At 37.7% G+C, this 18,619-nt stretch overlaps 1 protein-coding gene across 2 annotated transcripts in view; it reads right to left on the minus strand.

The window, feature by feature from the left end:
* N4BP2L2 (NEDD4 binding protein 2-like 2) overlaps positions 1–6,581 on the minus strand; it is a 69,544-nt gene extending 62,963 nt beyond the window's left edge. For both annotated transcript variants that reach the window (XR_001145332.1, XM_004680194.2), the window contains exons 1-2: positions 6,428–6,581; positions 3,846–5,068 (exon numbers count right to left, since the gene is read on the minus strand). Coding sequence is in view for 1 of the 2 variants with exons in the window: in XM_004680194.2 (XP_004680251.2) it covers positions 3,846–5,068 (1,223 nt within the window). In the remaining variant the exon portion in view is untranslated. The remainder of the gene's footprint in view (positions 1–3,845; positions 5,069–6,427) is intronic.
* Positions 6,582–18,619: the final 12,038 nt, after the last annotated feature.

Consider the following 18,619-nt stretch of genomic DNA (forward strand, 5'->3'; position numbering starts at 1 on the left):
TGCCCAAAAGTACATGACTGGATTAAAAAGATGTGGTACATATACACAATGGATTATTACTCAGCAATCAAAAAAGATAAACCCATGCCTTTTGCAGCAACATGGATAGAGCTGGAAGGGATCATGCTCAGTGAAATAAGCCAGAAAGAAAAAGAAAAATACTAGATGGTTTCACTCATAGCAGGAGCATAAAGTACCAGGGGGTTAAAATAATTAACAACTATATACCAGAGACATTTTATGGGAGTAGAGTGAGGAGTGGGATTAAAAATGGTGGAGGGAAGTGCAAGGGGCTATGGTAATGGCACACAGGTGTATTGGTGATGGGACTTACACCAATTACACAGGGAATTACACAGAGATTACAACTGAGATGGAAAAAGGCATAAAATTATGTAAAAATAAACTATTACAAAAAATTTACTCAGCAAAAAAAAAAAAAAAAAAAGAATGTAACAAAATCTATAGCCCACAACTCTAGGACTTACACCCAAGGCTTGATACCTTAAATGGTTCTATAGCCAATCACTGAGTCCAAGTATTCTGTTTGACTGTTGCCAACTACAATGGTAACAAAACTCCAGAACACCTTTGAGTTCTGTCTAGAGTGAATTTTTCAATAAAATGCTGTCAATATGCCTACAAGGACAAAGAGATGGCACTTATCCTAAGTACAAAGGTTGTATGCACTGTTTTGTGTTGGCTTAATATTTAATTCATAATTTAAAAAAAAAAGATTTATTTCTGCATACAGAACTGGGGTACAGGCCAGAGGTGCAGGGGGGCGGTGAGAGAATTCACCAGACATAGTGGGCAGCAGAACAGGCAGATCGTCAGAGTACACTGCCAAGGGGAACAGCGGGTGGATCAAGAAGTCTGCCACGCCATGTGGGTCACCTCTGGGGCTGGGATCGAACTCATGCTGCAGTGGCTTTAGCTTCTTAGTATTATGCTTTAACCCACTATGCCACCAGGAACGGCCCTAATTCATAATATTTTAAGTCAGTATATATATGTTAGAATTTAGTCTAAGAATGATTTCAATTAAAGCTAGTTAGTGAAGTTATGGATAAACAGCACAATCACTTAACTGACTTAGTTCACCCATCAATAAATAAAAGGATGAATTTGTATATGTAGCTTGTATAAAAATGCAAAGAATATCAAAGGTAAAAACGACATGAATTTAGAAGGATTACTGAGGATTGAGATAAGTCTCAAAAAGTAACCATTTAAGAGATCTTTTGAATAAGTGCAGAGTCCAGAGAAAATGGATGAATATATCCTGCCGTTGTGGCAAGATACCTGCCTAAGTGCAGGTGGTTATAAAGATAGAGAAATGAGTAAGGTCTAAATTAAGAAAGGAATTTGAACATTACCTTCCAAAAATCTAAACTTAAAGTTCCTATACTCATTACTACATACCAATACTAACCAATGCTATCCTTAAATCTTAATTTAGTTACCCAAATAGGTTAAACTCTAATCGACCAATCCTTTCTTTCTTCAAAGCTTGTTAGGAAAGTCAACTCTTAAGTGAAACAATTCCTCATCAAAGAATATGTTTTATATCCAATCCCAAGCAACTAGACCTACCTACTTCACTCAAAAAATGTTGACTGACCTAAAGAGGCACTTCTGCTTCTTTAACCAAGTTCCTCAAAATAAACCGTTAGGTAGAGAACTATAGATATTAAAGTGCAGGAGCAAAGTAGAAACATACTATCATTTATATTACCTGTTGATCTCCAGTTTTTGCAACTCTTCCAAGTCCCTGAACCTTAACTTACTCCCCTTTAGCCTCTTCTCCTTCCTTAAAATGAAAAGATACAACCCATCGCAGAAGACTTTTATATGTTAAAGGATTCTATAAATTGTAAATCATGATACAAATGACAATTACAAACATAGCTTCCATTCTGTGTAATTACTTAAACACAGATATATACTACATATGATTACCCTTATCATCTCTTATTCTCTAAAAATTCTATTGCTTTACATTATTTTATTCTCCTTACTCCAGTGTTGTCTCAAATACTTTTTCCCTGTTTATTCTACACCCACTCTCAAGCAATTTCATTCAACTTCTAAATTTAAACTATGCATTTCTTTTCACACATTATACCCTAAATCTAGATCCCCCATACCTCTGCAACAAGTGCACTGTTTATTTCCATCTTTTTAATTGAATTTTATTTATTTTTAAAACTTTTGGAAAAAGATTTATTGTTTATGCATGTAAGAACTACTAGGGTACAGGCCAGAGGTTTGGGAGAGGGGGGATGAGAGATTTCAGCAGAGACAATGTGGAAAGCAGAACAGACAGTAGTACGAAGTACATGCTGAGGGGAGCAGTGGGTGGGTCAGGAGAGGTCTGCCACGCCATGTGGATCATCTGCCTGGCTGAGGATAGAACTCATGTTGCAGTGGCTGTGCTTTAACCTGCTCGCCATACTGCTGTGCTTCATAGTGTTGTGCTTTAACCTGCTGCGCCATCTGGGAGGACCCTTCCATCCTTTTTAAAGAGCTGAGTTTTCATCTTTTCTACACAATCTTTACTAAAGAGGAATCAAACAATAAAGACCAAATTTAAATTCATTTACTAAAATCACAGCTTACAACCTACCTTGAAATATTACATCATAAACTTAACCTTCCTCTAATTTCTTGCTTCTGAAAAAAACCTTTGTTTAGATTGTTCTAAGTATAAAATATTTAGAAAGTGTTTCCTTGAACCTTAACATCTTCATCTAAAGGTATCTAAAGGTATCAAATACTTTTTTTTGCAATATCTGGCATAAATCTTGAATATATATAAACTGCAAAGAATGTGTTATTTCTCCTCTCCTTTTTTAACAGCAGCAGGTATGTAATCAAATTTATCAACAGTCTTTTAAAACTGTAAAAAAAGCCAGAAATTTGAAACATTTTGTTATATAATAAAACATCACCAGCTCACTTATAGCTCACTTCAAACCCCATACAAAAGGGCCCTCTCTGGTTAAAGCACAGCTCTGCACAGTTGGCAGCAACCACTTCAGCCCAAGTTTGATCCCAGAGAAGGGAAATGGCCACAAGGTGAAGTAGATCTCTCCTGTCTCACCCCCTGCTGCCTTCAGCAGTGTATACTTCATGGATCTGCGTGTTCTGCTCCTCACTTTCTCTCTCGTGAGCGTGTTCTGCTCTTCACTTTCCTGCCCCTGCACCTCTGGCCTGTACCCCAGTTCTGTATGCATAAATACATAAATCTAAAAAAAAAAATAACTCCATACATTATAAGGAACCAAAAAAGGTCACTATCTGACAACCAACTATATGACCACCACAGCAGTACTTGAAACACTCAAAAAAAATCCTTTGCTCTATATTGTTCTTTCTCACAATAATTCCAAAACAATAAGTATTATTCATTCTATTAACAGACAGCAAAACCTGTCCAAGGTTGAGTCAAAACCCAAACTTCTAACACTAAGCACAACTCACTTCCTGAATAGCTGACTTTAAAAGGTAGGGCAGCAAAGCCCTCAAAGTAGCATTTACTTTCATCACTAGCATTTGATAAATAGCATAATCTTTATACACATACATATATGTGCACATAATATATTGTTCTTGTTTTCTGAGAGGAGAGAGTTGGCATATATGTAATGACACACATATATATCTATATGCCAACTCTCCTATCAGAAAACTCCTTCAAAATATTTAGTCAGATGCTATCCTCAAGTATAACAAGTTACAGATTTTCTACTAGAAAGCATCTGACTTGATTACAACTATCAACTACCATTTATAATTTTTAAGATGAATTACCAAGTATTCACTTGGTATCCTTTACTTACCGAGATAACGTCGTTTTCCCAGAACCAGGCAAGCCTCTTAATAAAATAAGTAACTTCTGCAATTTATTTAACTTTTCCTCTTGAAATGGTTCGTTCATAAATCTGTCTGTTCTATTACATGTGTCCATAGAAGGGTCTTTCCAGCATCCTTCACCAGTTTCATAGAAACCATTATCAACATAACCAGGTTGTCCACTACAGCCATTTCTACTCTCACTACAATCAATATATTCTTTGTTTGGATCAAAAGTCGAACAATTCCAGTTAACATTACAATTATTTACGTAATATCCATTTTGCATAAGCGAGCCATTGTGAGGATGAAAAGTATTTGGTGGTGGACTGGGTGGAGTACTGACTTTTTGATAGTCAAAACTGGGAAGAGGATCTTGGGATGCTAAAAAAGAATGTCCTGATGGCCATTCAGACTTGAAAGAAGTCGATGAAAGGTCACAAGATGTAATTTTTACTTGTCCATTACAAAGATATTTGTCTGGTTCATTCCCTACATTCGTTTGATAATCACAGTGTGACTGAGGAGGATTAGTAAAGTCTGTTTTCTTCTCTTCTTCAGACTTTAACAGATCGTTATTATTGTCCTGGTAACATGGAATGAACTCATCCCCAGAGGGTTCAGATTCCTTACAAATCCCTTCTGTATCATCCTTTTCATTTTCAAGCTCTTCAATTTCTTTGTAAAACTGAAATAATTCATTGTCAATCTCTGATTTTTTTAAGTTAAATTTCTGTTTCTGTTCTTGTCTTCCTTTGCCATCTATACCATTGACAGTGTCTGTTTGTTTCTTCTTTTTACTATAAGTTTTTTTCTCAGGGGGTTTGTAAAGGGGTCCTATAAATGCTTTACTTGTGCTATATATCTCATCATCTCTGGATACCAATGTAGGCCTTGTACCCTGTAAAACTTGTGAACCAATGGATCTAGTAACACCTGGCCTATTTCCAGGTTTCTCACTGTGAACAGGTTTGTGCAAGTCTGTAGTTTTGGGTTTATCCTCTTGAGAATAACTATGCTTTCTGACATCAACTTTGGTGACAGAGACCCAATCATTTCCAGTTTTCTGTTGAATTTTGTAAAAATTAGCATTACCAGGATGGGGAAAAACATAAGCTTCTTCAGTTGACTTAAATTTTTTATAACATGGTTCACTTGTTAGTTCTTTCCCACATCGCAAGGATTTAGCTTCAATTTCACCATAAGGCATCTGCACAGCAAACAAATCATATAATTAATAACTAATGTTTACCAAACCTAATAAAACTTAAACAGAAACTAAAAAAAGACATTTAAATCTTTGGCCCATCTTGTACATCATTACTTCTGCCCCGAACATAGCATTTAATAATAATAGTTTCTCAAAATATAAAATTTATAAAATCCTAATTTTACAACCTCTTAGGATTTAAGTATTGGTATAACACAACGATTTATGGGTGGGATTTAATTAAAGATAAGTACCCTTTTTAAAGAATACTTTTTTTAATCTAAATGTTATAATTCTGAATTTATAGAACTTAAAATATGTAAGTTTGGGAAATTAAATCAATAATATATATTTGATGGTATACACACATTCAACTGTGTACTATTGAAAGCAAATCAACAAACAAAATTGACACATCGAAACTGGTTGTGACAAATGGCATCATAAACGTCTTCCTGTTAAAAGTCTCTATGCCCTGACGAGTAGTATATGGATCCCGTTCCCAAACCTCTGATAATTCCATCTCCTTAGTAACCAAACTAAAATCCTAGACTTCATGGGCCCTATCCTGTAAGTAGTGCAAGAGAGGTGTCCAAATGTATAAAGTCCATTAATTCAAAAGAAAGGATAACTTCAGTAGCAGTGAGAAGAACAGAAATACACTACATTATGATTAGAAAAGAAATAGCAACTTTCAAAATCAAAGCACTCATCTTTTTCAGAGAATCGGTCTAGGTCTACATTGAGAAAAACTGCTTGCTTTGAAATTTCTTAGGGACCTTCATGAGTAAAACCCAGAAGCCTGGTTTAATTAATACTTCATTTTACTAGTCCTATGATATACCGTTTTATAACACGAAAAAAGCAAAGGGCAAAGAGATGAACTACAGAGAATAGAGCAGAGAGCAGAGTCTAAAGAAATACACAACTGTAAAGGAATGCCGTCCTCCCGGAAACAGCTACCCGTCTCAGCTAGCTCTCTGCGCTCATTCATTTCCTTATTCGAAATGTCAGAAAAGTCCCCGTGATGCGCTAGGAAGAGTGCGTTAACAAAGCATGGCATGGCCAGTATACGATCTGAACCCCACCGCCTCTCGCCCACACCGCCTCATGAGGGGTAGTCCGTGTAAAAGTGCGTCACCCAGTTTCTTTGTCCCAGCGGAGGTATTTATAGTTCTTTCTAGGAATCTGGAGGGCCTCGAAGGAGAAAGGGTCACTCCAGACATTTAATGTTTAAAACGAACCTAAAGTGTCCAGCTATGCACCGGCAAGAACGCCAGTCGATAGTGAAAAAGAAAGCGATAAACTAGCACCGCCACTACCCACCCGATCCTCACTTAAAACAGGTTGTTTACTCACCTTACTCTACAGTTCTGCATTGACCTTCACCTCCAAATGAAACCTTTAGAAAGACATGAACCTACGAGAAACTGAAATAAACGTGTAGATACAGCCTCACAGCAGAGACAAGGACCACTACAAGCCCAAACCTTAGAACCAAGCCAGCAAACCTCGACTCCGTACGCAAGATGGCGGCCATCTCACGGTTGCTCTGGCGAGATTTACGAGGCTTTGCCAAGGCATTGTGGGAATTGAAGTCCAACGTTCACTTTAGGCTTTGGGAACTTCGTTGTACGGAGACTTGATCTCCCAGGATCCATTGCGTGCTGTACGCACTAATTCGACAACACAGACCGGAACTAGTTTCTAGAAATGGGGCGGGGAGTTTAGTGAGACCCTCCAACTTTGGTTGAAATAGGCATAGAGCCACCATGGGTTCACCCCTAAAGGAAAGAAAGCACTCACACCCTGAAAAACAAACAAGCAAAGAGACAAGAGAAAAATAAGCTGCCTCTCGGTGTTTATTCTTCAGGTTTTATAGGAGATTATTAGGTTTTTCAAAGGGAACACAATATTTGCTATTACTGAGAGTTGCCGATATTTCTACAAACACCACTAAGAAATTGTAGGCACATGTTTTTCTATGAGAGACGGTCACTACAGCTGAGTTTTGATAACATAAAATACGAGAAAATTCATATCTGTTTAGTTTTGGAAATGAGACCAATTACTGATCTTCCCTACCTTAAAAAAAAAAAATGTGGTAAGGATTTACAACAATTGTCGGAAGTAAGCACTATGTAGTAGCAACTACTAAGGGAACAAATAACAAGCTTCAGCTCAGGGTCCCTTCTCTTCTCCAGCCATTTCCCCCATTCTGTAGACCTGCTCCCCCCAACTCTTATCTCGCTTTCTTCCCTATACTTAGTGAGGGAAACTCAGTCTTTATAGTTAAGTAAATCTGTTGCGATCGTTTTTTTAAATTTATAAATGTAATAAAGTCAGTCTGGGGTGTTTATATTTGATTATTTAACAGCCTTAAGACCAAGAGGGCTCACCAAAGCAAGCAGTGCCATTAAGATAGCCCTCAACTAAAAATTTCCACAGAGATCATAATCTGATGTCTCTTCATCAAACTCAAGTTATGCATCGTCCCTCAAAATGACATAATTTGTTTCCTTAGGATGTTATATCTAGAGGCACAGGATGGCTGACCATTATAAATTTACATTAATCAGTCACCCGATCAAGTATTCTCCAGCTCAATAAGTAATCTTCAAGGAGAGAATTTGAGACAAAGCAAATACCTACTCCTAAACAAACTCTATCTTATGGTGTAGCCTCCATTGACTATTCTTGCTGCAACCAATGATAGTTACAAAATCAGATAGAAAAAAACCTGGTTTTCCCCCCTAACTCCTAGACCTGCCCCACAGGATTAATAAATTCTGTTGGTGCCATTGAGAAGAGCCTTCCTTATTCATGATCAGAATGAATTCATGTATTCCTTTTTGTTTAAAAGTTGTAATTAATTGCTGTCCTTAATTTACATGTTTGTTTGATTATTTTATTTTTAAAGATTTATTTATTAATGCATATGAGTGCTGGGATGCAAGACAGGCAGACCTACTGAAATGCACTGTTGAGGTGAGCATTAGGTGAAACAGAAGAGGTCTGCTGCACCATGTGGGTCAGCTTCTGGCCAGCTGGGACTCCAACTAGTACTGCAGTGGCTATAGATAGCTTTATAGTGCTGTGATATTGACCCCTTGTGCCACCAGGGAGGCCCCTGTTTGGTTATTTTAATAGGCTATCCTTAGGATAATTTTAGATTCACAGAAAAAAATAAGTAGATAATAGTGTCCCCATGTAAACTCTTCCTATACAACTCCCTCACACAGATTTCTCTGTTACTAACCTTTTACATTACTATGGCATGTTGTTATATTTAACCAATAATGATCCATTAATATTAACTACAGTTTAGTTATTCAAGATTCCTAACTTTTATCTAATGTCCTTTCTATTATAAGATGCCATCTTTGATACCATACTACATACAGGTGTCATTTCCTCTTAAAGCTCCCCTTGCCTTTGCCATTTTCTCAGATTTTACGTAATTTTGATGATATTGACAATTTTACAGAAAACTTGTCAAATATCTGTAGGTTACTCTTTTATTGGAATTCATCTGAGCTTCCCTCATGATTAGCCTGGGATTGTGAGGTTTTGAGAGGAAGACCACAAAGGAAAGTGTCGTCTTAATCACATAATAGCAAGTGTAATCGAACTTATGCTGAAGTGGCTTTAGCTTCTTAGTGCTGTGCTTTAACCAGCTGCACCACTAGGGAGGGAGGGCCCAAGGGAGTACTATATATATACATATATGTACATATATATATATATACATATATATATACACACATATATAAAGATTTTATTTATTTATTTGTACTAAAACTGGGACAGAGAGGCAGAACGTCAGGTTGACTGAAATACACTGCTGAGGGGAACAGAGGGGAGATAGGAGAGGTCTGCCACACTGAGGGGGTAACCTCCCTGGCTGTGGATTCTGCTGCAGTGGCTATGGATAGCTTCAAAGTGCTGTGCTTTAACAAAGCCTTGTGCCACCGGAGGCCCCATTCTTATCTTAACGCTTTTTAAAGCAAAAGCTAGATGCTGTTTTTACATTCAACTAAGCCATAGATACTCCAATGTAGAAATCTTCAGAAACTTCACCCAATATATTTAAAAACATATGTGAAAGATGCAGAGTTAGAGACCCACTTATAAATATAGCACAATAATATAAAACTTAACACTAGGCACCTGGCACTCTCTCCTATCCAAGTTCCTTCTCTCCTGTGATTCCTGCTATCTATACTGATCCATTCCTTTGAGAACTGTGTCTGTGCTACCTTAATATTTCACCTCTGTAGGTTGCTGGTGGTTCTCAGATTCAGGTTAGATTTTTATGGCAAGTCTACTGCTAGTGTTACAACTGCCACCACCACTGCTGCCACTACTATTATTACTATTACTACTACTACTACAACTACTACTACTATTGTTATGCTGCTGCTAAAGTTTGGTTTCCTCTGTGTGATATTAGTGGATATTTGTGTTCATTATTTGGATCTGTGGTTTTCATTAAAATTTTAAAAATAATGATATCTTAATTCTATCATTCCTTTTTCATTAGTTGGCTAGACTACTTCAGGTCACAGAAAATAATTTGACTGTCCACTGGTACACTTTATATAGGACAGGTAAGATGCTATGTAAAGGTGAATTCTTTCCCCTCATTTGCCAGATTTTCAAATCAGCAATCTCCAACACTGACTAAGTGTCTTACTTTAAAAATATGTTATGAATGCATGCATTTAAATATGTGTTCTTATCACTTATTAAAATGTTCAATAATAAGTGATCATTAAATAGATTTTGGCATATACACACAATGGAATAGTATACCAAAAATGACATAAATGTGTATTTATTAAAGTTAGTTATATTTTATTAAAATATTTATTAAAGTATATAATCAGAGCATCAAAGGGAATATAATGAAACATTTTTTTCCCTCCTAGGAGTCTAATAATTGTAGGTATCCTTTTATATTCTTTCAGCTATTTCTAGAACTAGTAGTTCAGTTATTGTGTATGGTGTGGCTGTATCAATTGCTAAAAATAATTAAATACTTGGTTGTTACATAATTGCCTCCCTTACTCCTTAAATACTTTCATCCTGTGCACTCCAGCCACTGACTAAATCCTACTCATCATTCATCAAAAGTTACTGCCACAGCACAGCAGGAAACATACAAGATTCTGTTCAAGCTATAACCAGTCACTATTTTCATGCATTCTTGCCTGACCTGTACAGTTATAATACTTTATGTTTTTTTTTTAAGATTTTATTTATATGCATACAGAACTGGGGTACAGGAGTCATGAGAGAATTCACCCGAGACATAGTGGGAAGCAGAATAGGCAGATTGACCAAGTACACTGCTGAGGGGAGCAGCGGGTGGGTCAGGAGAGATCTGCCGCGCCATGTGGGTCACCTCCAGGGCAGGGATCGAACTGGAACTGAAGTGGCCGCTGCCAGCTTTGCAGTGCTGGGCTCCAACCCCCTGTGGCACCAGAAGGCCCATAATATTTTATGAATTATCCCTGGAAGTGTCCATACAAGATAGTATACCTTATATTTTAAGTATAGAAGGCATTATAAATATATATATATAAAACACTATAATTGTAAGATCACATTTTATAAAATAAATGAATATATTCTCAATATTTATATATATATTGAAAAATTAATTTTGTCCTCTGTAATTTTAACTACATCTCCAGATTTCTCTACAGTGAACATATGATTTACACACCAAAAAATTATATTCCTAATCTGGTTTTATTTCACCAAACTAAAAAAAAAATTAAGTAACTTTTACATTTCTCAACGGCTCCATCTGCTGGCTGCTGAGTATACTTCATTTTCAACAGCTACCTTCACTTTAGCCTAATTCCTGTGTCAAAACAAAGGATTTTTTTTCTTCAAATCTATGAAGAAGCAGTATCAGGAGTCCAGTTAATTTACCAGTAATGAAATGTGATACAAACTTGTTTGGATACAGAGTGGGCTACTGTCTTACACAAAAATAGACTCCCTAGAACTGAAACATGAGATTGAAAAATCAATTTGGTGTTTTTGGTTCTTATTCTGGACTGTTGCTTTTGTTGATTGTGCAAAATAAAAAGTTTATTATAAATTGAATATGTATGTATTTATGAAGTATATTGAAAGAATGCCTTGGAAAAATATTCAGAGCTACAGTGTTGACTTTCCTGTGCTGCTTCCAGTGTTTCAAGTGAATTATTATCTCTCTTTTTTTTTTTTTAAAGATTATTTATTTATTCATACAGAACTGGGGTACAGGCCAGAGATGCGGAGGGTGAGAGGATTCACCAGGAACAGAGTGGGGAGCAGAATAGGCAGATGGACGAAGTACACTGCTGAGGGGAGCAGCGGGCGGGTCAGGAGAGGTCTGCCACGCCATGTGGTCACCTCCGGGGCAGGCGGGGATCGAACTCATGCAGAAGTGGCTTAAGCTTTTTAGTGCAGTGCTTTAACCCACTGCGCCACCAGAGAGGGCCGAATTATTATCTCTTTTACTTCCTGAAGTTAGATTGATGATCACCATTTTCCCTAAATAAAGACCTCTGTTTGGATGGTAGCAGAAGATATGATGTTGTGTTGACTGTCTCTTAGTCACCTAAATTTGAATCTCTAAAAAAAATAAGATCTATCATTATGTTAAGTGAAATAAGTCAGTCAAGAAAAAACAACTACTGTATAATTTTACTTAAATAAGGTATCTAAGACATGTAGATTGATAGTGCTACAGGGCAGGGAGAGAAGGCACCACCGAACCCTCAAACCTGCCTGCTCTAAATAGGTTCTGCCATCTGTCGCATCAAAACAAGAAATAATAGCATTAATGGAAAGGAACTTTAATACAATGAGTATACAATACAGAAGACAAAGAATATAATTTCTAAATCAAACACCTGAAGTTACTCATCCCCTTGTGGGTTAAAGTCCACCCAAAAGGGATTGGTCCAAAGCAAGGCTTGAAAGCCTGTCACAAGCCTAAAGCACTTTCTGGCCGGAACCCATAGAAAAGGGTCACACATGGCCAGACAAGTCTGGGAGGAAAAGAACAAAATCAAAATTAAGACAAAAGCTGCTGTAGTTAGTCTCTCCATGGGTCTCTCACCCACATCTGTTTCAACCAGTCCAGGACCAAGAAACAAGCACAGTTTCTTCATCATATGCTCTCTGCTCCATGTGGCTTCCTCAGTCTCCTACTGGCTCTCCATCCTGCTTCCTTCTTCCTCTCTGCTCTGCTCAGCTCCACCCTCCTTCTGGATGGGGCAGAGAACCTGGAACTTCCCCTTTTCCTGGGAACCACCCTGTTACAATAGAACCGGAGTGGTATGTCTTAGGGGCAGGGATAGGGAAGGGGGTGGTACTTAATGGATACGGTTTCTTAGCTGTGCACCCTGAGAAAGTTCTGGAAAGGAGTTTCATAACAATGTAAGTATACTTAACATTGCCAATCTGTATTCTAAAAATAATTAAGATGAAATATGTGTTTTTAATCACAATAAAAATTTAAGGAACATATATATATATAGTTGTATATAATACTGACGTAACTATCCCTTACACTTAAGATTCTAATTTTCTTTGTCTTGTTATAAGTCAATCAGTATTTCAAAAACCATTGTATTTGCTTATAACTTACTCATAGATTTATTTAGAAAGTCAAAAGTATTTGTGAAATGGAATGGGGTTTTAAAGTTACTTTTGAAATTAATCGGAAGTTTATGATATTCAAGAAAACATTTCCTTTATTCGTTTATCCTTGGACAAATCACATAGTTAATTGAGGTCAGTTTCTTTATATAAAATGAGAGAATTATGAGATTATTATTTCTATGATCCATAAATCCTAAAATTCTCATTCGTCATGTCATCTTTTGAATATACTTACCTAACAACAAACGTAAAACATTTAAAAGCTAACACCAATTAACCAAAATATTATTATAACCATTTGCATATATTAAGTTCTGTATCTGTATACTCCCATACAAATATGTGTATATACAATTCATGTATGCTTACACATATATATTTAAATACTTGTACTTCAATTGGTATTAGCATAATTTTTAACAAGCTTCAACAACTGCATAGAATACAGGTTGAAACCATGTTGATGATTTATTAAAAATTGTTTAGGCAGCATTTTGACTAACATCATAGTTCTGTTGTTGTTCACAATAAGAAACCACTATTCACATATGCTTATTAAGCATTTCTAATATGATGGGTGTCAACTGAGATATGCTTTAAATACAAAATTCATAACACAAATGAAGCAAAAAATTTCAGTATACTTTTATATTGATTTCACATGGAAATGACAACAATTAGATATATTGTGTAATTTAAAATGTTAATATTAAACTTACTGGTTTATTTTTACTTTTGCAAATTGAAAGTTTTAAAATTGAATGGAGAAGAAAAAATATTTAAAACTGCATACATGGTATGCATTATGTTTCTGTTGGACAGCATGGCTTTACATTGTAAATGGATGCAGTTTGTCCCCATTAACCAAACACAGGCCCATGCATTGCACACAATATGAAGTGCTGAAATAGATTAGAATGAATGGACTTGGCCTTGGCTGTTCTTCCTAATGCTCTCAGAAGTGCTCAGTCAGCAGTTTAAAACCTTAATCACAATGGTGACTTGCTATTCAACTCCAAGGGAACCAAAAAACCATCAAGTCTGTGTATATATATTTAAATATATGTACTTCAATTGCTATTAGCATAATTTTTTAAAAAATTTATTTATTTATTCATATGGAACTGGGGTACAGGCCAGAGATGTGGAGGGTGAGAGGATTCACCAGAGACAAAGAGGGGAGCAGAACAGGCAGCTGGACGAAGTACACTGCTGAGGGGAGCAGCCGGGGAGCAGCCGGCAAGCCAGGAGAGGTCTGCCACACCATGTGGATCTCCCCAGGGGCAGGCAGGAATCAAACTCAGGCAGAAGTAGCTTTAGCTTCCCGCTGAGCCACCAGGGAGAGCCCAACATAATTTTTAATAAGCTTAAACAATTGCAACAAATACAATGATTGTTTTTATTTATTTAATTTTATTTTCTTACATCATTGTTCATTTTTGTATAATATTTGACTTATCCCCTCAGGTGTAGTCCCTCAGTTTCCCATCATCACACACCCTGAACCACCACTATAGTCTCTTATGCTCTTCTCTCCATTTTTATCCTCCTCCCTCCCCTTCCCTAGCTATATGCCTTAGATCTATGATCTGCCTGCAAATTTTGTCTTTACCTGACACTTTGCTTAGTTTCCCTATATTCCACCTATAAGTGAAACTATTTAACATTTTTCTTTGCAAATGATTCCTGATGACAGGCATAAACACATATTCCCCAAAGATCAGAGAAAAAACAATAAGAATTCCTTCATGGGACATCCAGATGGCATTGGGTAGCAGGCAGATAAAGAGTTGGTCCAGAACAATTTAAGGGACTTAAGGTACTTACTTAAAGACCAGTAATACAATGTTTACAAAGAAAATCAGAAGGAAAATAACTTGGCTTATGTTGGGCTATCTCTTGCATTAAACTGTATTATGAGGGGCTTTTTTGGTGGCGCAAGAGGTTAAATCTCAGCACTATGACACTATCTGCAAATACTGCATATGAATTTGATCCTCGGTCAGGGAGCTAATCTACATGGCACTGCAGACCTCTCCTGTCTCACTTACAATAATGTATTTCAGTGTATCAGCCTGTTCTGCTCCCCACTCTGTCTCTGGTGAATCCTCTCTCACCTCCCTTCACACCTCTGGCCTACACCCCAATTTTTTAGAAAAACTGTATTATAAAGTAGGCAAAGGTCATCTCTGACCCTCTTCCCCTAATTTTCCATTTGACATCTTTTCCCTTCTAAGTCTTCCCTACTAGAAATGCCAGTGCTTCTTTCAATCCATCTCTTTTCTCTGTCTTCACAGAGGAAAACAATTTTCTGTTAATGTGAAATTGGTGTTAAGTGCCGTCTGACAGGTTCAAGCAGTTTCAGGATCTTTCCAGGTGGTTTTGGGATTCCTTTGGTCCAGTTGAGAACCCCAGTTCTAAAACTTGCAGATGAATGTAGCATCCCTCCAGGAATATTTGCATTTTTAAGAGGGTCACAGTATGGGTGCAGAGCTGAGGATAGGGAATAAATCATGGAAGAGGAATTCCAGGCAACAGTAGCTGAATTTTCATAGGATTTTAAAATAGCCCCCATGTGACCTTTCCTTCATGGCAGTGTTGTGAATAGGAGTCTGACTTCAGGAATTTGAAGAAGACTTCACCTGACTGCTGGATGCCCAGAATATCACAAAGTTAATTTCTACTTAACTTTGTATCTGTTTATAGATACTGGTGGGCTGGTTGGTTGTTTTTCATGTGACACAGCTACATCCCAACACCTTTTCTGAAGATACAGTGCCTTAACCCAAATAATTAGTCTAGTGGGAGTTTCAGTAATGTTGTAAGCTGATAGGGGTCAGTCATATTTTTAGCTTGACTGACCCTTGGAAGGTGCCTAATCAAATAAGGAATAGCCTATATGTAGGTAATGTCCAGTCTCCTCATTCACTAACTACCTGTTTAGTATGCTTTATTAAGCATGACAAGTATTTTACTTTGGAGTGAAATGACAAGTATAAAAATAATATGGTATTTTTATTCTCATCAAATGTGGTGTTTGAGAAACTCTCATTTTTTAAAAAATATATTCATAGAGTTTCTTATAAGTATATGCATGGGACCCTCTTTCGTAGTACAACTGGTTAAAGCACAGCACTAGGAAACTACCCTCAGCCTCTTCAGTGCGAGTTCTATCCCCCACCCTGGAGGTGACCCACATGGCACAGCAGACCAGCAGACCTCTCCTGGCCCACCCCACTGCTCCTCTCAGCAGTGTACTTCATAGATCTGCCTGGTTTGCTTCTCACTCTGTCTCTGGTGACTCCTTTCACTGCTCCTGCACCTCTGGCCTATACCCTAGTTCTGTAGGCATAAATAAATATATTTTAAAAACAGACTACATGCACTCAGCTTATTTGCAGTACAGTTTGGAAATGATTCTGATTTATTGATTTTAGTAAGTGTAATTATATACACTAAGTACTATATTTCTACAGGGACATATTCATAATCCATTCTATTTTCTTTTTAATCTGGAAATTAGTTTTTATCAAGTAGTACAAATTTAAAATTCTAGACCCTTAAGATACAATTTTTTTTGCATACATTGCAACACATCCTCTGAGACAGCCTGCAGTCTGGCAGTCTGAATTTTCTCTGGATGGGGGAAAAGGAGGATTGTTAAGATTATGTGATTTTTGGCTTCAGCTTTGGGATGCCAAAGATTTCAGAAATCATGCTGTAGTGTAATGAGGCTACACTGAAAATGTAGTAGGGGTGATGGAGATAAACTAGGGCTGCCTATGTTAACTATGTGTGTTCTAGATGTCTTTCAACTCCCTAATCCCCTTACCTTCAGGTTTAACCCTTCCGAAATAAGTCCAAATAATCCAAACATGAGCCTTTGTGACAGGTAGAAAATGGTTCCCCAAGTACAGGTGTCCCCAGAATCTGTGAGCACGATAGGTTAAATGGCAAAGGGGAATTAAGGTCGCAGCTCAAATTAAGGTTGCTAATCATCTGACCTTAAATTAGGAAAACTATCCCAGATTACTCAAGTGGACTCAGTACCGTCACAAGGGTCCTTAAAAGTGAGTGAAGTAGTCAGAAGAGAGTCAGAGAAAGAATTGTGACAATGGAAACAAAGTCAGATGCCATGGTGCTGACTGAAGGAGGAAGGGGACACGAGCTAAGGATGTGGTTATCATCTAGAAGATGGAAAAGTGAAGAAAATGGATTTTCCCCTAGGGCCTCCAGAAGGGAACACAGCTGAGTCAGTATCTTGATTTTAGCATAGAGAAACCAATGCCAGTCCTCTGAAATGCAGCAATGTAAGACAAATTTGTGTTGTTTAAAGTCACTAAATAAGTGGTAATTTGTTATAGTACAGCAGCAATAAAAAATGAGGACAGGTAGGTCTACATTTGTTATTCTTTCTAACTGAAGACATTTTTCTTAACTTAGTCTGTATAAAATTAGCATTTTTGCATCATGCCCAAATAATTTCTCTCCAGCCTTCAGAACTGATTTTTGAATAGTTCATATTCTTGAGTTGTATCACATCCAATTATATTGCTTCTGATGACTTACAACTTGGTTATTTTTGGAATTTATTTTTATTAAAGCAGTTTTTTTTTTTTAAAGAGCTGGAGGTTCAAGTTCATGACTTCTCCCCTGTACTTTATTTTTAAGATTTATTTATTTATGCATACATAACTGGGGTACAGGCCAGAGGTGCAGGAGTGGTGAGAGGATTCACCAGAGACAGAGCAGGGAGCAGAACAGGCAGATGTACTGACATACACTGCTGAGGAGGGCAGGGGGATAGGAGAGCTCTACCACCCCATGTGTGTCACCTCGCTGGCCAGGGATGAGACTTGTGCTGCAGTGGCTGTGGATAGCTTCACTGTGCTGTGCTTTAACCCACTGTGCCACCAGGGAGGGCCTATTAACTTAGTTTTAAGTTCACAGTAAAAATGAGAGAAAAGTCGAGATTTTCCCATATACAATCTGACCCCACATTTGATTACTTTTAAAAGCCCTAAACACAGAAATTAATTTTGTTCAATACCAATTTCAGATTTCAGTTTTCCTAAGCAAGTTGTTTTAAATGAAACAACTTTAATTTCTTTAAGTTAATTTGCTGTTGTTCAATTTTTTTTTGTTAGACATTATGCTTCATTAAGGCCTTCACGATTTCCCCCTCGATAGGGTTATTGCGGATCAATCCTTAATTTACTCCCTGAACCTGCAAAGGAGTTCTGCTCTTGTAAGAGGTGGTTAGAAAACCCATCTCCTGGGAAGTGTACTTGTGATCTTTAGGTTATTTCTTCCTCATATAAGGACAACTCTGAAAGCAAAATAAAGAATGGAATGCTTTGTTCCATATTAAATTACTGTATCCTTTCCTCCACGTGGCCCTAGAAAAGTTCCTCAAATTGGGAAAGCTGTGGGAATAAAGACGTGAAACACAGTGTAGATGAAAATATTTCATGGCATTTTGACATGACTATTTTACCAGGAAGCAAAGCAGTTCAAGTAGACTTTATTTACAACATCATTTCTCATTTCAGTGTTTTAGACGCCCAGCTCTTATCCAAAGAGTTAGAGATCTAGAACAATTTATGTGGTTTTCAGCAGAAGGAAGCAAAGGAGCAGCAGCGAAAACAACTGACAGCTGTCGATCTCCCCGCCACCGAGGCATCAGCGGCGGCGCGCTCGCGCGGTTACGTGCGCGCGCGGCGGGGCGGGGCGGGACATTCGGGCGCGCGCGCGAAAGAGGCGGGGCGGAGAAAAGCCAGGCGGGCCCGTGGGCGCGCGCGGGACTGTCTGGTCAGCAGGGGGCGCTGCGCACCCACGCCGCGCTCTGCCTGCCCCCGGGTGCTGTCCGCGGCGGTTCGATTG

The sequence above is a fragment of the Condylura cristata genome, unplaced genomic scaffold, assembly GCF_000260355.1.
Source record: "Condylura cristata isolate star-nosed mole 26May11 unplaced genomic scaffold, ConCri1.0 scaffold00010, whole genome shotgun sequence".
NCBI classification, from domain to species: Eukaryota; Metazoa; Chordata; class Mammalia; order Eulipotyphla; family Talpidae; genus Condylura; species Condylura cristata.